Source organism: Oncorhynchus mykiss, chromosome 4 (assembly GCF_057628025.1).
Source record: "Oncorhynchus mykiss isolate SJ-2025 chromosome 4, ASM5762802v1, whole genome shotgun sequence".
In the NCBI taxonomy this organism is placed as follows: domain Eukaryota; kingdom Metazoa; phylum Chordata; class Actinopteri; order Salmoniformes; family Salmonidae; genus Oncorhynchus; species Oncorhynchus mykiss.
This window is the reverse complement of record NC_143025.1, coordinates 47,986,477-48,010,019: the sequence shown is the minus strand read 5'-3', so window position 1 is coordinate 48,010,019 and position 23,543 is coordinate 47,986,477. Positions and strand designations below refer to the sequence as shown.

Genomic DNA, 23,543 nt, shown 5'->3' with positions numbered 1-23,543 from the left:
TAGTGTGGGGTGCATTTCTTTGGGGGGCCGCACAGCCCTCCATGTGCTCGCCAGAGGTAGCCTGACTGCCATTAGGTACCGAGATGAGATCCTCAGACCCCTTGTGAGACCATATGCTGGTGCGGTTGGCCCTGGGTTCCTCCTAATGCAAGACAATGCTAGACCTCATGTGGCAGCAGTTCCTGCAAGAGGAAGGCATTGATGCTATGGACTGGCCCACCCGTTCCTCAGACCTGAATCCAATTGAGCACATCTGGGACATCATGTCTCGCTCCACACCACGTTGCACCACAGACTGTCCAGGAGTTGGTGGATGCTTTAATCCAGGTCTGGGAGGAGATCCCTCAGGAGACCATCCGCCACCTCATCAGGAGCGTGCCCAGGCGTTGTAGGGAGGTCATACAGGCACGTGGAGGCCACACACACTACTGAGCCTCATTTTGACTTGTTTTAAGGACATTACATCAAAGTTGGATCAGCCTGTAGTGTGGTTTTCCACTTTAATTTTGAGTGTGACTCCAAATCCAGACCTCCATGGGTTGATATATTTGATTTCCATTGATAATTTGTGTGATTTTTTATCAGCACATTCAACTATGTAAAGAAAAAAGTATTTAATAAGAATATTTCATTCATTCAGATCTAGGATGTGTTGTTTTAGTGTTCACTTTATTTTTTTGAGCAGTATATATATATATATATATATATATATAGAGAGAGAGAGAGAGAGAGAGAGAGGGCCGTGCGCAAGCAGACTTTTCAAAACAAACAGACCCTCAGAGGCTCTCTCTGTGAGAGCAATGCAACAGCCGGGTGAAAACCTGACTCCTCTCCTGGTCGCTCTGTAAACCGACACCTGCCCGACATATTTAACAGCTCTGCTCTAGTCATGAAGCAAAATCAGAGCGCAACCAAGAAGCCTACCGTGCCACAGCGAGTTGACATGTCAGACTATGAAGTGTCAGTGCAGCAGCTCAATGATCTGTGTGCCAACGTTGACGGTTACTACAGCATGCCAACACACCATGTCGACGAGGTGTTCCCCAGGATATATGTTGGAAATGCGTGAGTTTCATTTGCTTGAGTTAATGTGTCAATGAAATGTTAATTCTAAACTTTATAGACAGGTATAAGGCTATTCGATCAACTTTGGTCTTGGCACACTTATCTGAAGCTAAAAATATTAAAATGGAGTATAGTCTAAGTGCATCCACTGGCCTCAGTCATATACACTGATTGTACAAAACATTAGGAACACCTGCTCTTTCCATGACATAGACTGACCAGGTTAATCCAGATGAAGGCTATGATCCCTTATTGATGTCACTTGTTAAATCCAAAAATAATGATTTTTAAGCCTTGAGACAATTGTGACGTTGATTGTGTATATGTTCCATTCAAAGGGTGAATGGGCAAGACAAAATATTGAGTTACCTTTGAACGGGTAATGGTAGTAGGTGCCAGGCGCAGCGGTTTGTGTGTCAAGAACTGCAACGCTGCTGGGTTTTTCACGCTTGACAGTTTCCCGTGTGTATCAAGAATGGTCCACCACCCAAATGACATACTGTATAGCCAACTTGACGCCACAGTGGGAAGCATTGGAGTAAACATGGGTCAGCATCCCTGTGGAACACTTTTGACACCTTGCCCCAACGAATTGAGAATGTTCTGAGGGCAAAAGGTAGAGCAACTCAATATTAGAAAGGTGTTCCTAATGTTTTGTACACTCAGTGTAGTTACATCTGATAGCCAATAGGACTACAGCAGCCTATGTTGTGATAATAACTTGTTTTCATTTTATTTGTTTGCTTTAATCATCCTGATTTTTAAATTAAAAATGTATTGACAAAAGCCATACTGAAACAAAACTGATTACAGTGGGGCAAAAAAGTATTTAGTCAGCCACCAATTGTGCAAGTTCTCCCACTTAACAAGATGAGAGAGGCCTGTAATTTTCATCATAGGTACACTTCAACTATGACAGACAAAATGAGAAAAAAAATCCAGAAAATCACATTGTAGGATTTTTTATGAATTTATTTGCAAATTATGGTGGAAAATAAGTATTTGGTCAATAACAAAAGTTTATCTCAATACTTTGTTATATACCCTTTGTTGGCAATGACAGAGGTCAAACGTTTTCTGTAAGTCTTCACAAGGTTTTCACACACTGTTGCTGGTATTTTGGCCCATTCCTCCATGCAGATCTCCACTAGAGCAGTGATGTTTTGGGGCTGTTGCTGGGCAACACAGACTTTCAACTCCCTCCAAAGATTTTCTATGGGGTTGAGATCTGGAGACTGGCTAGGCCACTGCAGGACCTTGAAATGCTTCTTACGAAGCCACTCCTTCGCAACGAAGGGCGATGTGTTTGGGATCATTGACCCAGCCACGTTTCATCTTCAATGCCCTTGCTGATGGAAGCTGATGGTTTTCACTCAAAATCTCACGATACATGGCCCCATTCATTCTTTCCTTTACACGGATCAGTCATCCTGGTCCCTTTGCAGAAAAACAGCCCCAAAGCATCATGTTTCCACCCCCATGCTTCACAGTAGATATGGTGTTCTTTGGATTCTTTGTCCTCCTTTGTTACTTTGGTCCCAGCTCTCTGCAGGTCATTCACTAGGTCCCCTGGTGTGGTTCTGGGATTTTTGCTCACTGTTCTTGTGATCATTTTGACCCCACAGGGTGAGATCTTGCGTGGAGCCCCAGATCGAGGGAGATTATCAGTGGTCTTGTATGTCTTCCATTTCCTAATAATTGCTCCCACAGTTGATTTCTTCAAACCAAGCTGCTTACCTATTGCAGATTCAGTCTTCCCAGCCTGGTGCAGGTCTACAATTTTGTTTCTGGTGTCCTTTGACAGCTCTTTGGTCTTGGCCATAGTGAAGTTTGGAGTGTGACTGTTTGAGGTTGTGGACAGGTGTCTTTTATACTGATAACAAGTTCAAACAGGTGCCATTAATACATGTAACGAGTGGAGGACAGAGGTGCCTCTTAAAGAAGAAGTTACAGGTCTGTGAGAGCCAGAAATCTTGCTTGTTTGTAGGTGACCAAATACTTATTTTCCACCATAATTTGCAAATAAATTCATATAAAATCCTACAATGTGATTTTCTGGATTTTTTTTCTCATTTTGTCTGTCATAGTTGAAATGTACCTATGATGAAAATTACAGGTCTCTCTCATCTTTTTTAAGTGGGAGAACTTGCATAATTGGTGGCTGACTAAATACTTTTTTGCCCCACTGTATGTAACAGTATAGCTTCCGTCCCTCACCTCACCCCTACCTGGGCTCGAACCAGGGACCCTCTGCACACATCCACAACAGCCACGCTCGAAGCATCGATACCCATCGCTCCACAAAAGCTGCGGGGGAACAACTACTTCAAGGTCTCAAAGCGAGTGATGTCCCTGACTGAAACGTTATTAGCGTTATCACCGGCAACAACGTCGCCTATTTGCACAAACCCACCTTCGCTGGACAAGACAGGACTGGATAAAAGTGCTCTTCACTGACGAGTCTGGGTTTTGTCTCACCAGGGGTGATGATCGGATTCACGTTTATCGTTGAAGGAATGAGCGTTACACCAAGGCCTGTACTCTGGAGCAGGATCGATTTGGAGGTGGAGGGTCCGTCATGGTCTGTGGTGGTGTGTCACAGCATCATCGGACTGAGCTTGTTGTCATTGCAGGCCGTCTCAACGCTGTGCGTTACAGGGAAGACATCCTCCTCCCTCATGTGGTATCCTTCCTGCAGGCTCATCCTGACATGACCCTCCAGCATGACAATACCACCAGCCATACGGCTGATTCTGTGCGTGATTTCAGGAATGTCAGTGTTTGCCAGTGTTTGCCATGACCAGCGAAGAGCCCGGAATTCAATTCTATGTGAAACCGGGTTCAAACTTTCTGCAGGCACTGTGTGTACACAATTACATTGTTATGACTGTACGGTAACATAACATAATGGCCATAGCCCTCACCCTTCGATCCAACAGGTCCAAGACCTGTTGTGTGTGTGTGTGTGTGTGTGTGTGTGTGTGTGTGTGTGTGTGTGTGTGTGTGTGTGTGTGTGTGTGTGTGTATATATATATATATATATGTATATATGTATATATATACACACACACACACACACAACAGGTCTTGGACCTGTTGGATCGAAGGGTGAGGGCTATGGCCATTCCCCCCTGAAATGTCCGGGAACTTGCAGGTGTCTTGGTGTAAGAGCGGGTAACATCTCACAGCAAGAACTGGCAAAGCTGGTGCAGTCCATGAGGAGGAGATGCACTGCAGTACTTAATGCAGCTGGTGGCCACACCAGTACTGATTGTTACTTTTGATTTTGACCTCCCTTTGTTCAGGGACACATTATTCCATTTCTGTTAGTCACAGGTCTGTGGAACTTATTCAGTTTATGTCTCAGTTGTTGAATCATATGTTCATACAAATATTTAAACTTGTTAAGTTCGCTGAAAATAAATGCAGTTGACAGTGAGAGGACGTTTCTTTTTTTGCTGAGCTTAGAAATTGCAAATTCAACAATGAGTGGTTTGGAAGGAATCAGTGGCTAACTGCAAACTAGCCTGCTGAGCAATCACTAGCCTGCTATTCAGTGGAGTGGGTGTGTGGTCTAAGTCTGGGTTTAAGAGTCTCTTTTCCAAGGATAAAAATATAAACATTCAACATTGGCCATGCTGTCAATCCAGCATGACTTTTGCCGCGTTCAAAACAGCTGGAAACTCGGAACTTGGAAATCACAGACTTCAGTGAGTTCAAGACAACTGGGAACTCTGGGGAAAAAAAAGAAAACTCAGACTGGGAAAATACGTTTTGAACAGTCATCCAACTCGGAATTCCATGTCAGGAACTCTGGCCTCATTTATGGTGCTTCAAGACAACTGGGAACTCTGAGGGGGGGGGGGGTCAAGGTCATATCATAATGTCATTGATCTTCAGGTCAGAGCTCTGACCTGAAGATCAATGACATTATGATCTGACCTTGCCCCCCCCTCAGAGTTCCCAGTTGTCTTGAAGCACCATAAATCCAGAGAATGACAGATTTCGATAACAAAGTTTGATGACAAAATGTTCCCATGAAAGACCATTGCGCCACCTTCCTCTTCAAGTGAGCCCAGCACAACAACGTGATCCAAAATGGTCTTGTGTGCTGCTGCATAAATGATGTAATATGCCAGGGAGATATGTATACTGTATATGTATACTGTAGCTAAGAAAGTAATGCTAAGTGTATTTTGTGTAGTAAGCTGTTAGCTGTTGGTGGTGCACATGAAGCCTATAGCCTGTTCTAGAGAAATGTAATCATCAAAAATTGTAAGAGCTTTCATTGTCTGCTTATATGCCCCCTTTATTTGTCCTACGGTTCTGACTTGGTGTACAGGGAGAATACTGTAAGAACGGCCTATGTTCTGAATTCTGTCATTGTACATTTCAAAAGTGCTGAACAAATAGTTATTAACAAAATCCGTCCTAGCTCGCTCATTTATGTCTTAATCAAAATTACAGACTGCCTCTTATCTGCTCGCCGTCCCCTTATGCCATAATTTGTACATCTCAATTGTCAGTAGACACCACATTTCTCTAAGTATGTTAGCCATATCAGCTATGCTTTTTTAAAGGCAGTAAATGTGGCTGAATTAACTGTTTTGCTGCCAGACAAGGCTCCGCTGATAGCCAGGTGTAGCGGTGGTACGGATTCACTCCATGTTGCTGAAAATAAATATTTTCTCTTGGGCTTTATGAAGGCCTTTGAGGGTTTGAGGGTACCGTTTGCCACCTTTTCTGGCATGCACCAAAATTCTTATTTTTTTAAGTTTGCCCCACCAAGATTTACATGCTAAAATGGACACTGGTAATGGCACAGCTAATAACACATCCCTGTACAACTTTATACCACTACACATGTACAATGCCTTAAGAAAGTATTCCTTCCCCTGACATTTACATATTTTATGTTATTTTGTGTGATTTTTTAAAATAGATTCAGTTTAGATTTTTGGTCACTATAATTCACACAATAACCCATAATATCAAAGAGGAATTATGTTTTTTGAAAAAAAGGATACAATTTAATAAAAAACTGAAAAGCTGAAATAAGTAATAACATAAATTGTATAGACTCACTCTGTGTGCAATAATATAGTGTTTAGCATAATTTCTGAAGTAGTACTTCATCTCTGTAACCCACACACAATTATCTGTAATGTATCTCAGTCGGGGCAGTGAATTTCAAACACAGATTCAACCAAAAAGACCAGGGAGATTTCCCAATGCCCTGCAAAGAAGGTTGATGGAGGATGGGTAAATTAAAAAAGAACATTGAATAATATTCCCTTGAGCATGGTGAAGTTATTAATTATACTTTGGATGGTGTATTAATACACCCAGTCACTAGAAAAATTTCCTTCCTAATTTAGTTGCCGGGGAGGAAGGAAACTGCTCAGGGATTTCACCTTGAGGCCAATGATAAAACAGTTACAGAGTTCAATGTCTGTGATAGAAAACTGAAGATGCATCAACAACATTTTAGTCACTCCACAATACTAACCTAATTGACAGAGTGAAAATAAAGAAGCCTGTACAGAATAAAAATATTCTAAAACATGCATCCTGTTTGCAGCAAGGCACTAAAGTAATACTGCAAAAAATGTGACAAAGCAATTAAATGAATACACATTTTGAATACAAAATTGAATACAAAATTGTTATGTTTGGGGCAAATCTAATACAGTGCCTTGCGAAAGTATTCGGCCACCTTGAACTTTGCGACCTTTTGCCACATTTCAGGCTTCAAACATAAAGATATAAAACTGTATTTTTTTGTGAAGAATCAACAACAAGTGGGACACAATCATGAAGTGGAACAACATTTATTGGATATTTCAAACTTTTTTAACAAATCAAAAACTGAAAAATTGGGCGTGCAAAATTATTCAGCCCCCTTAAGTTAATACTTTGTAGCGCCACCTTTTGCTGCGATTACAGCTGTAAGTCGCTTGGGGTATGTCTCTATCAGTTTTGCACATCGAGAGACTAAATTTTTTTCCAATTCCTCCTTGCAAAACAGCTCGAGCTCAGTGAGGTTGGATGGAGAGCATTTGTGAACAGCAGTTTTCAGTTCTTTCCACAGATTCTCGATTGGATTCAGGTCTGGACTTTGACTTGGCCATTCTAACACCTGGATATGTTTATTTTTGAACCATTCCATTGTAGATTTTGCTTTATGTTTTGGATCATTGTCTTGTTGGAAGACAAATCTCCGTCCCAGTCTCAGGTCTTTTGCAGACTCCATCAGGTTTTCTTCCAGAATGGTCCTGTATTTGGCTCCATCCATCTTCCCATCAATTTTAACCATCTTCCCTGTCCCTGCTGAAGAAAAGCAGGCCCAAACCATGATGCTGCCACCACCATGTTTGACAGTGGGGATGGGTGATGAGCTGTGTTGCTTTTACGCCAAACATAACGTTTTGCATTGTTGCCAAAAAGTTCAATTTTGGTTTCATCTGACCAGAGCACCTTCTTCCACATGTTTGGTGTGTCTCCCAGGTGGCTTGTGGCAAACTTTAAACAACACTTTTTATGGATATCTTTAAGAAATTGCTTTCTTCTTGCCACTCTTCCATAAAGGCCAGATTTGTGCAATATACGACTGATTGTTGTCCTATGGACAGAGTCTCCCACCTCAGCTGTAGATCTCTGCAGTTCATCCAGAGTTATCATGGGCCTCTTGGCTGCATCTCTGATCAGTCTTCTCCTTGTATGAGCTTAAAGTTTAGAGGGATGGCCAGGTCTTGGTAGATTTGCAGTGGTCTGATACTAATTCCATTTCAATATTATCGCTTGCACAGTGCTCCTTGGGATGTTTAAAGCTTGGGAAATCTTTTTGTATCCAAATCCGGCTTTAAACTTCTTCACAACAGTATCTCGGACCTGCCTGGTGTGTTCCTTGTTCTTCATGATGCTCTCTGCGCTTTTGACGGACCTCTGAGACTATCACAGTGCAGGTGCATTTATACGGAGACTTGATTACACACAGGTGGATTGTATTTATCATCATTAGTCATTTAGGTCAACATTGGATCATTCAGAGATCCTCACTGAACTACTGGAGAGAGTTTGCTGCACTGAAAGTAAAGGGGCTGAATAATTTTGCACGCCCAAATTTTCAGTTTTTGATTTGTTAAAAAAGTTTGAAATATCCAATAAATGTCGTTCCACTTCATGATTGTGTCCCACTTGTTGTTGATTCTTCACAAAAAAATACAGTTTTATATCTTTATGTTTGAAGCCTGAAATGTGGCAAAAGGTCGCAAAGTTCAAGGGGGCCGAATACTTTCGCAAGGCACTGTACAACACATTACTGAGTACCACTCTCCATATTTTGAAGCATAGTGGTGGCTGCATCATGTCATGGGTATGCTTGTAATCATTAAGGAATTTTTCAGGATAACAAGAAACGGAACGGAGCTAAGTACAGGCAAAATCCTAGAGGAAAAGCTGGTTCAGTCTGCTTTCCACCAGACACTGGGATATTAATTCACCTTTCAGCAGGACAACAACATAAAACACAAGGCCAAATCTTCACTGGACTTGCTTACCAAGAAGACAGTGGATGTTCCTGAGTGGGCGAGTTGAATTTTGACTTAAATCTACTTGAAAATCTATGGTAAGACCTGAAAATGGTTGTCTAGCAATGATCAACAACCAATTTGTCAGAGTTTGAAGAATTACAAAAATAATAAAATGGGCAAATGTTGAACAATCCAGGCGTGGAAAGTTCTTAGAGACTTATCCAGAAAGACACAGCTGTAATGGTTGCCAAGGGTGATCTACAAAGTGTTGACTCAGGGGAGTGCATACTTATGTAAATGAGATATTTCTGTATTTCATTTCAAATAAATTAGCAAACATTTAGAATCATGTTTTCACTTTGTCATTATGGGGTATTCTGTATAGATGGGTGAAAAAAAATATTTAAGCCATTTTGAATTCAGGATGTAACAACAAAATGTGAAATAAGTCAAAGGGTATGAATACATTCTGAAGGCATTGTATATGCCTGTATATAGTACCACTCTAGGTTTGTAATGGTTATGACACCTACAGCACTTTGTTTTTTAGTATTGTGGCTATGAACACGATGCGTCTGAAGAAGCTAGGCATCACCCACATTCTGAATGCAGCGGAAGGCAACTCCTTCATGCACGTTAACACCAACGCGGAGTTCTACGCTGGCACAGGCATCACATACCACGGCATGGGCGCCAGTGACACAGACCACTTTGACCTCAGCATCTACTTCGAGGAGGGGGCGAACTTCATCGAGAAGGCCTTGGCACACAATGATGGGAAGGGTAAGATAAAACCTTTCTGAGACAAGGGAAAATGCACACCTGAGTTAGAGAGGTGCAGGCCGACGGAGCAAAACACTTAGAGCAATAGTTAGCCACCTCTTTTTCTTTTAAGGCAAAACAAATATGGGAAGAGTAAGGTAACAGTTAATTGTTTTGGTGTGAGCCTCTGCATGAGATCATTGGAATATAATACATTACAGTACATGACCTCATCGCGCTAAGATTATGAAAAGGGTCTTCTGTGGTCTAATGGGATGACTCAGTTTCAACACAGTCACACCAGGGATGGATGCAGAGTTGACTTCAGAAGAATCAATTCTATTTTAATAGATTTTTTGGATCGTGCATGTAGAAACTGGAAATTTGAGTTGAATTCAAATGCAGAATTGTCTCAATTTAGAAATATTAAATGAAATACATTGACGCAACATTTTATCCCAGTATTTTATGTAACATTTTATCCTTATTTGTTGCAATATTGTGTCCCGTTCTCTCTGACCTAAAACCCTTCTCCATGTCCCTCAGGTAAAGTGTACGTTCACTGCAGAGAGGGCTACAGCCGCTCACCAACACTGGTCATCGCCTACCTGATGCTGCGCCACAGGATGGACATTCGGTCCGCCCTGTCCATGGTACGGCAGAAGAGAGAGATCGGCCCTAACGATGGCTTCCTGCGCCAGCTGTGTCGCCTCAACGAAACTCTGGCGGCCGAAGGAAAGTTCTGGAACCAATGACGGTTTTCTTTCCCCTGTACTCGTACCTTACAAGTATGTACAGATAAACAGACACGTGAAAGAGTGTAGGTATTCAGGACACCTGGAAAGTATGTACCTGTAAATGTACACAGATACGCACATTCACTGACTGCCATCCTTGACTTGTAGGCTGGCTCAAGCATGGCTTGTCCTTTGATTTAAATTCAGAAAGACACTGTATTCAAGTGAAAGGGAATACTTAGTCAGTTGTAAAACTGAATGCATTCAACTGAAATGTGTATTCCGCATTTAACCCAACCCCTCTGAATCAGGGAGGAACCCTCACACTCAGGAACAATCCCTACAACTCCCCCTCTGTCTCTCCATCCAATTCCTTCCTTCCTTCACACTGCCAGTCTTTTCTAGCCTCTGTGCTGTGGAGCTTGCATCTACTCGTCAAGGTGATTTCTAGAGAACCATTGAATGGTTATGTTATCAGGCTTACTTTTCCTCCTGCTCCATTTGAGTGTCTAAATAAGACATAGTTCTCATTTTGCTGTAGCATGTTTTTTTTTGCACATTTATGAGAAACTATCATGGTTTACATATGGCCTACAGTCTAACTGAGATCATGGTATATTCTTACACACACACACGACATGAGGACTAAACTAAGGCCCCTGACCAATCGTTTGTATGACATGCAGTCCTCCCAATCCCATCTGTCTATAATATTATTTCACATCTTCCCACTGCTGGTAACACAGATCATGTGACACACCAAATTAACGTATATTCAAAAGTATATTAAATTACTTTTTAGTTAGTAGAGATTTATGTAGTATTGATATGGTTAACCTACAGTACCAGTCAAAAGTTTGGACTCACCTACTCATTCAAGGGTTTTTCTTTATATGTTCTATTTTCTACATTGTAGAATTCTAGTGAAGAGATCAAAACTATGAAATAACAAATATAAAATCATAGTAACATAAAAAAGTGTTAAACAAATAAAAATATAGTTTATCTTTGAGATTTTTCAAAGTATCCACCCTTTGCCTAATAAAGGTAAAAATAAATTGCCTTGATGACAGATTTGCACACTCTTGGCATTCTCTCAAACAGCTTCACCTGGAATGCTTTTCCAACAGTCTTGAAGGAGTTCCCACATATGCTGAGCACTTGCTGGCTGCATTTTCTTCACTCTGCGGTCCAACTCATCCCAAACCATATCAATTGGGTTGAGGTCAGGTGATTGTGGAGGCCAGGTCATTTGATGCAGCACTAGATCACTCTCCTTCTTGGTCAAATAGCTCTTACACAGCCTGGAGGTATGTTGGGTCATTGCCTGGAGGTATGTTTGGTCAAACAAATTATAGTCCCACTAAACACAAACCAGATTGTATGGCATATCGCTGCAGAATGCTGTGGTAGCCATGCTGGTTAAGTGTGCCTTGAATTGTAAATAAATCACTGACAGTGTCACACCTCCTCCTCCATGCTTCATGGTGGGAACCACACATGCAGAGATCATCTGTTCACCTACTCTGCGTCCCACAAAGACACGGAAATCTCAAATTTGGACTCATCAGACCAAAAGGGCAAATTTACACTGGTCTAATGTCCATTGCTAGTGTTTCTTGGCCCAAGCAAGTCTCTTCTTATTATTGGTGTCCTTTAGTAGTGGTTTCTTTGCAGCCTGATTCACACAGTCTCCTCTGAACAGTTGATGTTGAGATGTGTCTGTTACTTGAACTCTGTGAAGCATTTATTTGGGCTGCAATTTCTGAGGATGGTAACTCTAATGAACTTATCCTCTGAAGCAGAGGTAACTCTGGGTCTTCCAAACTGTTATTTAGCTGTTTTTTTAAAGAAGAAACCACTAGTACAGATAGTATTTCTTATTTAGTTTTGTCGTTATTTTTTCTAATTGTATTTCTTCAGTGAATACAAGGTATACTGACACTATTGAAAAAGTTGTGTAGAGATTCTGCTATTGACCAGCAGGGGGATTGAGTCCATTATAACCTTTATGCAATATATCAAGCTGGACAACATTTGGTGTTCTCTGTCTGTATCAACTGGTCTGGGGCTGGCTCTGCTGATATTCCTGTAATGCCTGCATACCGTTAGGAATGGGGTAGGATGGCCTGTATTCACTAAACGTCTCAGAGTAGGACTGCTGATCTAGGATCAGTTTAGCCTTGTAGTGGGAACTGATCCTAGATCAGCTCTCTTACTCTGAGACACTGAATACGAACAAAACAGCTCCACTGTCTCTCTACAGGTAGGCCATCTATCTGATGCTGTCTGGTCCAAACGAGTATGACATTGTTGCCACCCATAGCATTGAAGGCAAGGGAAGTCAGCGAGCATTTAGCCTCCTTTGATAAAAATAGTATAAAAACATTTGCCAATAAGTGTTGAGCTAAACTGAGCAAGTTCAAAGGTGAATGGTCATGGCGCACCAACAAAAAAGTGTCAAGGGAAATCAGCTTGGAATTTTGCATCACTGCAATCAAATCCCATTGAGAGCATACGTAATTGACAGAAAAACGTGAATTGTTGCGTCTCGTTGTGTTGTCCTTCAGTGGCTAGCTAGCAGAAATAGTCTCTTTCCTAAAATAGCCATGGCTGGAGATAGGGATTTGGACTTGTGGTTTTACTTAATTCTCCATACTGGCCAATGATTATAACGGCAATTCTGATCGAACCATTAATTCATACATTGTTGAGCCCCTGGCCTGAGAGGATGAAAGTTCAATATGTAGCTAGATGTAGAAGGCTAATGTTAACTACTAACGTTGCACATGAATGGAAGTTAGGATAGAGAGCAAGCATTTTAGCCAGGTAGCCTAGGACAACAAAAAATACTATTATGTACTGTATGCCAGAAAGAGTGATAGATAGTTTTGAGGCCGTTTCGCCAACATGAAAGAGAGGAGGATGCCATTGGTGGTTCTCTACAAGTAGGGTGAGTCAACATGTTTTTCTACTTGCGCACACACACGCACAGCTAACCTTGTAGGGACACACAATTCAGTCCCATTCAAAATCCTATTTTCCCTAACCCAAAAACCTAACCTCAACCCTAACCCTAGTGTATTACCCTAAAATTAACCCTAGCTCCTAACATCAATTCTAATCTTAACCCTAAAACCCCTTAGAAATAGCATTTGACCTTGTGGGGGACTAACAAAATGTCCCCAATTGGTCAAATGTTTGTTTGTTTACTATTCTTGTGGGGATGGCTGGTCCCCACAAGAATAGTTAAACATAGCCATGTTGATTGGAATAAATTGTTTTTGGTATCTTTTAGTTGTCACTGTATTAGACTAAGCAGAGGTGATTTGATGATGTTGAAATGTTGAAGTTGAAATGGTGCTGGAATAGTGGAGGCAGATCCTGTTTTCTTTGTGACTTGTGGTAACTCTCTGTAGTTCTAAATCAATTTGTTTAGTGGTCTGAAAATGTCAGAAACATTGACTTGCTTGACCATGCTATAGGTCATGTAACTAACTGTCTGTTACTGTACCTGCAATATGCTTTGTGGACTTCACTGGACAGAAGTTGCTATCTGGCTTTGTGATAAAACAAAGATGTGTTTGAATTAATTCTGCCACTGTGTCTTCTTATTGTCTCTGCCTTTAGGCCTACAGTATATATCACGGTTGCAAGGCATATGAATTAACAGGTTATAGAGCAAACACCACAATAATCACAACACATAGGTTGTAATATTGCCCAGCTTCCCCAGTGACTTTACCTACTGGTTATGTAACACTGTTTTGCATGAGTGTGTGTGTAGAGGGAGTTGGGCGGTATTATTGAATATACTATATATGCCGTGGACGGCAGGCTATTTACATTCACAGAGTGAAGAAACTCATGCTTGAATTAACCTGTACCCAGGCACGTGCTCAAACATTGTATTGATGACATGGACACTTCACATTACTCACAAGCTCTGGTTTAATTTAAACTACAGTCTCATATACAGTATCTGCAAGGTTTCTAAATGTGGGTTTGAGCACTAAGTAGTGTCCTTTTTTAATGTAATGCAATTTGATGAGCGTGTGTATGAGAGTGGAAGTATGTGTGTGTGTGTGTGTGTGTGTGTGCTATTTTTGTGCCTTTCTGTACTGTACTTATTCAGGTTCAAGATCAAAACAGACCCTGTAACAAGACAGAGAAAGACAGAGAAAGAGAGTATGTATTTATTAGATACATATATTGCGACTAGACTAGCAACAACTACCGTACAAATATTTTCTTTTAAAACAATGAACACAAATCTCAAAACCACATTTTACAATTGCCCTGGTTGATTGTTTGAACCAGTCAGCCCAACACAGAACAACACATATCGGACATAACATAACACCATCAGTCAATATAATATATGCAATGTGAACAGAACACTGGCTTGAGCAGCAGGTGACAGGAATCACAGTGCATTTCCGGAATTGTCTCGTGTGTGTTTGTGTTGTAGTAGTACACTGTTTGTACAATTAAATTATATATACTTTTTTACATTTTATTCTGACAAAACCCCTGAAAGTTATTATTTGATTAAGAACCGTGGCACAACATAGTCACATGGGTTAACAACAGTAACGTTTATATACCTTTAATACTTGTAGGACCTAGGCTGAGAAACCCTGATGATGACTGCATGAGGTTATGTTTTTCTGGGGGAGAGACACACATTGAGGCTTGCATCCGGTGCTTTCACTTGAGCTAAAATTGCAGTTTTATAAGAGAAAAAGTGTCAACAAGCGGTCATCAAAATGGAAAAAAAGGACGAGAAGAACCTCTTCTGTGCATCAACTTGCATAGTTATAATATATGCTTTTTCTCAAGCAATAATACCATATGAAGAGATTATTGGTCCAAACTTTATGATTTGTTGGTCATCTTGCATGTAACAAACATCCAGTTAAGTGGCAGATATGGTGTAGTGGTAACACTCCCCACTCTCAACACACGCCGGAGACCTGGGTTCAACCCCAAGTTGTCCCTTTCAACTTCCTCCCTTCTCCACCTCTGTATCACCTTGTCATTTCTAAACTCTTGAAATAAAGCTTAATAATAAGCTAAGTTAAACAAACTGAGGGGTGCTGAATCTATAACCTGACAACCTACGGTCGCAACCACTATCAATACCTTTTTCTAAGGGAAAACCAAAATGAGAACTCTTATTCGAAAGATTTCGAAACAGTTTTTCCCATTTTGTGCCTTCATTAGGAACATGACCATAGCCGCGGGGAGTAGGAGTGCTGAAGTAGGTGCAGCACAAACTGGCAAATTGCCAAAATTAATTAATTATTAAACTTGACAAAATTAAATAATTAGTCCTGTTTGTACATATGTCTAAATAAATAAAATAATTCAAAATACTACACCAGAGAGGATAATGTAGCCACCGAGGATTAATAGCTTCCTTTACAATATCGCTGTGAATTGTTTAAATCACAAACATAGCACATAGGCCCACAAAGCCTGCAATTTGGGCAGCTGGCTTAATTTCAAACAGCTGATTGTGGAGTTGCGGCTGTTAGTAAACAGCAGCTAGAATTGGTCTTATATTTCAAAATACAATTGCTGGAAAAACATAGTTTTGAAGTCAAATGACTACGGCTGAAAAGAAAAGACCCTAATCTGTCTGTAAAAAAATAAAATAAAAACAAAAATAAATAATTATTTTACCTTTATTTAACTAGGCAAGTCAGTTAAGAACAAATTCTTATCTTCAATGACGGCCTAGGAACAGTGGGTTAACTGCCTGTTCAGGGGCAGAACGACAGATCAGAACGACTTTGTCAGCTCAGGGATTCGAACTTGCAACTTTTCAGTTACTAGTCCAATGCTCTAACCACTAGGCTACCCTGCGTGACCAGCGGATAGCATCTGCCATCCACAGCGAGCAAACATATTCACAGAATCCCAGCCCCTTTCACTCACAGAGTCTGTGCCTCTGAATTATATAAAAAAAATTATACTATAATTTCCTCCACCAGGCCAGATGGACAATCTGCATCTCCCCTCTTTCCGTAGGCCCAAACAGTTGTGAATTAAATTCACTTATCAGGCTGCACTGCAGTGACTACTGTTACCAACTCTAGGCCTACTCATCACATTAGGAATTGTATCTTCAACCACCTCCCACAAACACAGAATTCTATAGCCTCCGTTCACTACTCCACATAACATTTAGTCAGACCTGAGCAAATTTGTTAACACCTCTACACAGTTTGTCTCATTGGAAATTTCAGATGTTTTTCTTTTTTACCAGAACCAATATGGTGTATAAAAGTGTTTCCCCCAATCCCGGTCCTTGATTTGAGAATATAAACTTTACTATCCCATCCATCAGACATGCTCTACACCATTCAACTGGTGGGAAGAGCAGATAAATGTTCAACTGAAACCTCAAGATGGTAATTTGCTTGTTAGCAATATTTGGGCAATACTCTTGCCTTGCCAACACAAAGACCAGGATTGAAAAACACAGGAGTAGGTATTGGACTTTTCCCTCTGCCTATACTGTGTTCGCTCCAAGCTATCCCACAATCTCCCATTCTATATACTGTACTTGATTAATGATTACCACTGAAAATTGACAGTAAATGGATGAGTTTCCACCATACTGCTTTCACATATCTGGTCCTTTCAGACCAGTATTCATGAAGGTAAGTTGAGAGAAGAGAAAGCACACTGCTAAAGATTGTTTGGACATAATTCAATGGCTGATTTCATTAAAATAATTGTCTCAAGAGCAGGTTGAGGGAGGGAAACGTACCCAAGTAAGAAACTGAACGTAAGTAAGTCTAACTTTTTAACAATAAAAATAAAAAGAGCTCTGGGATGTCACCATCTCTTGATGTATGTTTTTTTTGTCATAACCTATGAAACATCTAACAAAAATAATTGATCAGTGAGTGTCTGGGCACAAGAACCACTATCACATTCTGCAGAGGCGGCAGGGTAGCCTAGTGGTTAGAGCGTTGGACTAGTAACCGGAAGGTTGCAAGTTCAAACCCCCGAGCTGACAAGGTACAAATCTGTCGTTCTGCCCCTGAACAGGCAGTTAACCCACTAGGCCGTCATTGAAAATAAGAATTTGTTCTTAACTGACTTGCCTAGTTAAATAAAGGTAAAATAAAAATAAAAGAGCAGTATGATTTGTCTAGCGTTATGCCTCCAGACCGGTTTGTGCAGTCTTCTCAACTTGCCGTGATAATGACCATAGGAGTTTACAAAACAACCTAACCAGGCTTGGTTAGACAGTGATGAGGGACATAAACAAGAGTTGTGACATTGAGCTAGGACAGAACATCCACACTATGTGGAGGGAACCTCACCTAAACATCTCCTGATCCTGTGAGTCTATCCTGAGCCTTGTGAGAAACTACACTTCAGAGCGAATGTCAAATACCGCTTGAATTTAAGATGGTGTCATTTTATATACAGTTCCTGTCAAGAAGCTTCACACAAACAATGTGAGCGTACGATACAGCAGCTGGCTATCCATGCACAACTCCTTTTCATTCTGTTTCCACTTCATTGTCTGAGGTATGAATAGTTGTTTAAATCTCTCTTTTGTGGTTTCTGTTTTGAAATTTTTATAGCGTGTTTCTTATTTTACAGAAATATTTTTTCTTAAAAAACGTATATAATATTCCTGTTTACATTAAGACAGACAGACGGCAAATTCATGGGGTGACGTTTCCACCAAGTTGTCATCTAAAGTCAGTTTTACTTTAACCCATCTATAGATCAAGGTTAAGATTGGTTAGAGGAGAACCCAGGTCAGTGAGTTAAGGGGGTCTTCCACCTTGAGCGAACAATACAAACCAGCTGAGATCAAAGTGAAGTTTCATGAAGACCTAGTCTGCGTCAGGAAATAGGGGGCCATTTGAGACACACGCCTACACTGCACAGATGTTCAGAAAGTGTCTACAGCTGTTTGTTTTACACAGTAAAGCATCATATCAGACAAGCTCTGACAACACAGACATTAACTGAGCAATTAAATCAAATGCTAAACAACAAACAACAATAATCATAACAACAAAAAAACCTCAACATAATTATCCAAGTCGTGAACTAAGATCCAAGTCGTCTTTTCTTTCCCTCCGTTTCTGGGCTTTCAGTTGTAACGGAGTCTCTTTTTCAAAAAAATGTAAAATACTTTATTGAGATCAATCTGTCAGACAAACAGCATTTCAACCCGGAAGTGTGACATCATCCACTTTCATCATCCATCCAGTTCACAAATATGCAGAAATATGCAGAAAGACACTTAGTGCACAACATTTTCAGTCTGGGACTTCTCCATTTCATTTCTCTAGTTCAACCGATCGCAGCCGGCACCCGCCCGCCTGTCGAGCATCACTACTCTGGACGGGTCTGACTTAGAATATGTGGACAACTACAAATACCTGGGTGTCTGGTAAGACTGTAAACTCTCTTTCCACACTCGCATTAAGCATCTCCAATCCAAAATTAAATCTAGAATCGGCTTCCTATTTTACAACAAAGCATCCTTCACTCATGCTGCCAAACATAGCCTCGTAAAACTGACTATCCTACCAATCCTTGACTTCGGCAATGTAATTTACAAAATATCCTCCAACAATTTACTCAGCAAATTGGATGCAGTCTATCACAGTGCCATCTGTTTTGTCACCAAAGCCCGATATACTACCCACCACTGCGACCTGTATGCTCTCGTTGGCTGGCCCTCGCTTCATATTCGTCACCAAACCCACTGGCTCCAGGTCATCTATAAGTCTTTGCTAGGTAAAGTCCCACCTTATCTCAGCTCACTGGTCACCATAGCAGCACCCACACGTAGCAGGCGCTCCAGCAGGCATATTTCACTGGTCATCCCCAAAGACAACTCCTCATTTGACCGCCTTTCCTTCTAGTTCTCTGCTGCCAATGACTGGAAGGAATTGCAAAAATCACTAGAGCATGAGTCTTATATCTCCATCACTAACTTTAAGCATCAGCTGTCAGAGTAGCTTACCGATCATTGCACCTGTACACAGCCCATCTGTGAATAGCCCACCCAACTACCTCATCCCCATATTGTTATTCCTTTTTTTGCTCCTTTGCACCCCAATATCTCTACTTGCAAATTCATCTTCTGCACATCTAACACTCCAGTGTTTAATTGCAAAATTGTAATTATTTTGCCACTATGGCCTATTTATTGCCTTACCTCCCTAATCTTACTACATTTGCACACACTGTATATAGATTTTTCTATTGTGTCATTGACAGTACGTTTGTTTATCCCATGTGTAACTCTGTGTACCTAAGATAACATTTGTTGGTTGATTGTATCCACACTGTCCTGGCACAAGGATGGCCAGCGAGAGCCTGAGGATCCATCAGCTGTGCTGGTGTGATTGATGGTGTCTGAAGGCAGTGTGCTCTGCGGTGCTGGTGAGTCTGATTCTGTATGAGATTGTTAGTAGTCTAGGGACCACTGGCTGTGTGGAAAAGCTTCCCTTTCTTCTACATGTTGTTAATCACGACCCCTCTGGGGAACATTTCCATGTCGTTCACAGCTAAAGCCAACCCTATTCTACACCTTATCCCAAACCAACCGTCTGGTCAAAGCCTGGCTCCTTCACAGTGATAAAGAGTTGATTATCATTATGCTGCATATCTTTTATGTATCCTTTATTTAAACATTAAAGCCACATTGAGATCGGCATCTCTTTTTCAAGTGAACCATATCACATCTCTGCGCATGTGTTTGAATGACATCCTATTTTCTAGGTTCCTTTAAATCCCCTTGTGGTAATACTGAGAATGTGTGTGTGTGTGTGTGTGTGTGTTTGCGTGCGTGCGTGCGTGCGTAGTGGCAGAATGTTAGGCGCCGTGATCAAGCTAGGGATTAGGGTAAGACTGCAGGAGAAGAGAGGTATAGCAACAGAGGGCATATATAGGGCAAATACAGGGGGAGACATCACTTTAGTGCAAAATAAATACCTGTCAATGGCTTTGAAGGAGAGGGGAGGGGGACATGTAGCGAAAGCTCATAGATGGCTGGGCGTAGGATTGGATGTGTGGGGAGGACAGTCAGAGAGTCATCTCAAAGGCTTTGTGGCTCTCTGTGGCAACCACTTTTCACACTTTAGGAGAAAGGGGGTTGCTACTGTGAATGATGCTGTAAAAGTACAATATGTGGCATGTTGCATCGGCTAGGACTCTCGGTCTTGTCTTGTCTCGTCTCTGGACCTGCCACATTGAGAACCAGGGTATCCATCCACAGGTGAACACTGCTGAACTGAGTTAAAGATTGGAGTTTTTTTCGTGTTTTCTTACCACGGGCTTTTGCCTGGCCCGTCCATTGAGCTCATTTGGCTTCCAAGGTGTACTGTCTGTCTTTTCCTCCGAAAGAAAGTTTCCTTTGAGTTTGTCATCAGACAGAGAATATTTATACCACCAGTGGGTTTGTTGTTTCTCCTGTCTTGAATCCTGGGGAATCCAGTATGAGTATGATAAAAATATGATAAAAATACTTATCAATACTCAGTATGATAAAAATACTTCAAAAAGAAAAGTGTAAAAGGTCTGCGGCCTCTCACATTTCAGGGGTCATAGAACCATACTGAACGGTGTAGTAGGGGAACAAACAGGTCCATATTGGCAGCTGTGGAAGTGTATTTATTTGCACTCAGAGGGGCAGCTGCTCCGACATGGGAGGTGAGGTAGAATCTGTCAGTGACATCCCCCCCCCCCCCCCCCCCCCGTCCCCCCCCCCGTCCCGTCCCTCAACCAATCCCACATCAGAGGGGGCGGGAGTCCTGTGTGATGGGCAGGGCAACATGGAGGAGACACACACAGTCTGCAACTAGGAAGTGCAGTGCAGCCCAAACGGGAGATGTAGTGGAGGTTTGGGATGGGTGGAATGACACAACCTAGGTGAGGATCAACTGTCATATGAGGTAAAAGAACAGTATTGTTTTGTGTGTGTACACACAGAGGTATGTATAGGAGAGGTACACATATACCCAGGTAGACAGTTATGTTAACTGTATATGTATATTCAGCAAAATATATATATGCATAAGGGTTAAGAGAGGTATGTAATCTGATGAGAAGTATATGGAGGTAAACCAGTGGGTATTATGCAGGTACAGAGATACATGTGCATGCAGTTAGACCGGTGTACTGTATACATGCAGTAAGATAGGTATACAGGACTTGTACAGTGCCTTGCGAAAGTATTCGGCCCCCTTGAACTTTGTGACCTTTTGCCACATTTCAGGCTTCAAACATGAAGATTTAAAACTGTATTTTTTTGTGAAGAATCAACAACAAGTGGGACACAATCATGAAGTGGAGCGACATTTATTGGATATTTCAAACTTTTTTAACAAATCAAAACCTGAAAAATTGGGCATGCAAAATTATTCAGCCCCTTTACTTTCAGTGCAGCAAACTCTCTCCAGAAGTTCAGTGAGGATCTCTGAATGATCCAATGTTGACCTAAATGACTAATGATGATAAATACAATCCACCTGTGTGTAATCAAGTCTCCGTATAAATGCACCTGCACTGTGATAGTCTCAGAGGTCCGTTAAAAGCACAGAGAGCATCATGAAGAACAAGGAACACACCAGGCAGGTCCGCGATACTGTTGTGAAGAAGTTTAAAGCCGGATTTGGATACAAAACGATTTCCCAAGCTTTAAACATCCCAAGGAGCACTGTGCAAGCGATAATATTGAAATGGAAGGAGTATCAGACCACTGCAAATCTACCAAGACCTGGCCGTCCCTCTAAACTTTCAGCTCATACAAGGAGAAGACTGATCAGAGATGCAGCCAAGAGGCCCATGATCACTCTGGATGAACTGCAGAGATCTACAGCTGAGGTGGGAGACTCTGTCCATAGGACAACAATCAGTCGTATATTGCACAAATCTGACCTTTATGGAAGAGTGGCAAGAAGAAAGCCATTTCTTAAAGATATCCATAAAAAGTGTCATTTAAAGTTTGCCACAAGCCACCTGGGAGACACACCAAACATGTGGAAGAAGGTGCTCTGGTCAGATGAAACCAAAATTGAACTTTTTGGCAACAATGCAAAATGTTATGTTTGGCGTAAAAGCAACACAGCTGAACACACCATCCCCACTGTCAAACATGGTGGTGGCAGCATCATGGTTTGGGCCTGCTTTTCTTCAGCAGGGACAGGGAAGATGGTTAAAATTGATGGGAAGATGGATGGAGCCAAATACAGCACCATTCTGGAAGAAAACCTGATGGAGTCTGCAAAAGACCTGAGACTGGGACGGAGATTTGTCTTCCAACAAGACAATGATCCAAAACATAAAGCAAAATCTACAATGGAATGGTTCAAAAATAAACATATCCAGGTGTTAGAATGGCCAAGTCAAAGTCCAGACCTGAATCCAATCGAGAATCTGTGGAAAGAACTGAAAACTGCTGTTCACAAATGCTCTCCATCCAACCTCACTGAGCTCGAGCTGTTTTGCAAGGAGGAATGGGAAAAAAATTTAGTCTCTCGATGTGCAAAACTGATAGAGACATACCCCAAGCGACTTACAGCTGTAATCGCAGCAAAAGGTGGCGCTACAAAGTATTAACTTAAGGGGGCTGAATAATTTTGCACGCCCAATTTTTCAGTTTTTGATTTGTTAAAAAAGTTTGAAATATCCAATAAATGTTGTTCCACTTCATGATTGTGTCCCACTTGTTGTTGATTCTTCACAAAAAAATACAGTTTTATATCTTTATGTTTGAAGCCTGAAATGTGGCAAAAGGTCGCAAAGTTCAGGGTGGCCGAATACTTTCGCAAGGCACTGTATTAGATTTGCCCCAAACATAACAATTTTGTATTCAATTTTGTATTCAAAATGTGTATTCATTTAATTGCTTTGTCACATTTTTTGCAGTATTACTTTAGTGCCTTGCTGCAAACAGGATGCATGTTTTAGAATATTTTTATTCTGTACAGGCTTCCTTATTTTCACTCTGTCAATTAGGTTAGTATTGTGGAGTGACTAAAATGTTGTTGATGCATCTTCAGTTTTCTATCACAGACATTGAACTCTGTAACTGTTTTATCATTAGCCTCAAGGTGAAATCCCTGAGCAGTTTCCTTCCTCCCCGGCAACTAAATTAGGAAGGACATTTTTCTAGTGACTGGGTGTATTAATACACCATCCAAAGTATAATTAATAACTTCACCATGCTCAAGGGAATATTATTCAATGTTCTTTTTTAATTTACCCATCCTCCATCAACCTTCTTTGCAGGGCATTGGGAAATCTCCCTGGTCTTTTTGGTTGAATCTGTGTTTGAAATTCACTGCCCCGACTGAGATACATTACAGATAATTGTGTGTGGGTTACAGAGATGAAGTACTACTTCAGAAATTATGCTAAACACTATATTATTGCACACAGAGTGAGTCTATAC

At 41.1% G+C, this 23,543-nt stretch overlaps 1 protein-coding gene across 1 annotated transcript; it reads left to right on the top strand.

Moving 5' to 3' along the window:
- Nucleotides 1-889: 889 nt before the first annotated feature.
- On the top strand, nt 890-11,068 carry LOC110521933 (dual specificity protein phosphatase 3). The gene is made up of 3 exons (XM_036969008.2): nt 890-1,065; nt 9,148-9,380; nt 9,906-11,068. Exons 1-3 carry the CDS (start codon nt 890-892, stop codon nt 10,112-10,114), a joined length of 618 nt encoding a protein of 205 aa, XP_036824903.2. The 3' UTR covers nt 10,115-11,068.
- The last annotated feature ends 12,475 nt before the right edge of the window (nt 11,069-23,543 follow it).

What these genes read in the sequence shown, in the direction of transcription:
- LOC110521933 (XM_036969008.2), top strand. Translation starts at nt 890, where the DNA reads ATGAAGCAAAATCAGAGCGCAACCAAGAAGCCTACCGTGCCACAGCGA. An exon ending in AGGATATATGTTGGAAATGC is followed by an intron (nt 1,066 to 9,147) that starts GTGAGTTTCATT and finishes TTTGTTTTTTAG; the next exon opens with TATTGTGGCTATGAACACGA. An exon ending in GGCACACAATGATGGGAAGG is followed by an intron (nt 9,381 to 9,905) that starts GTAAGATAAAAC and finishes CATGTCCCTCAG; the next exon opens with GTAAAGTGTACGTTCACTGC.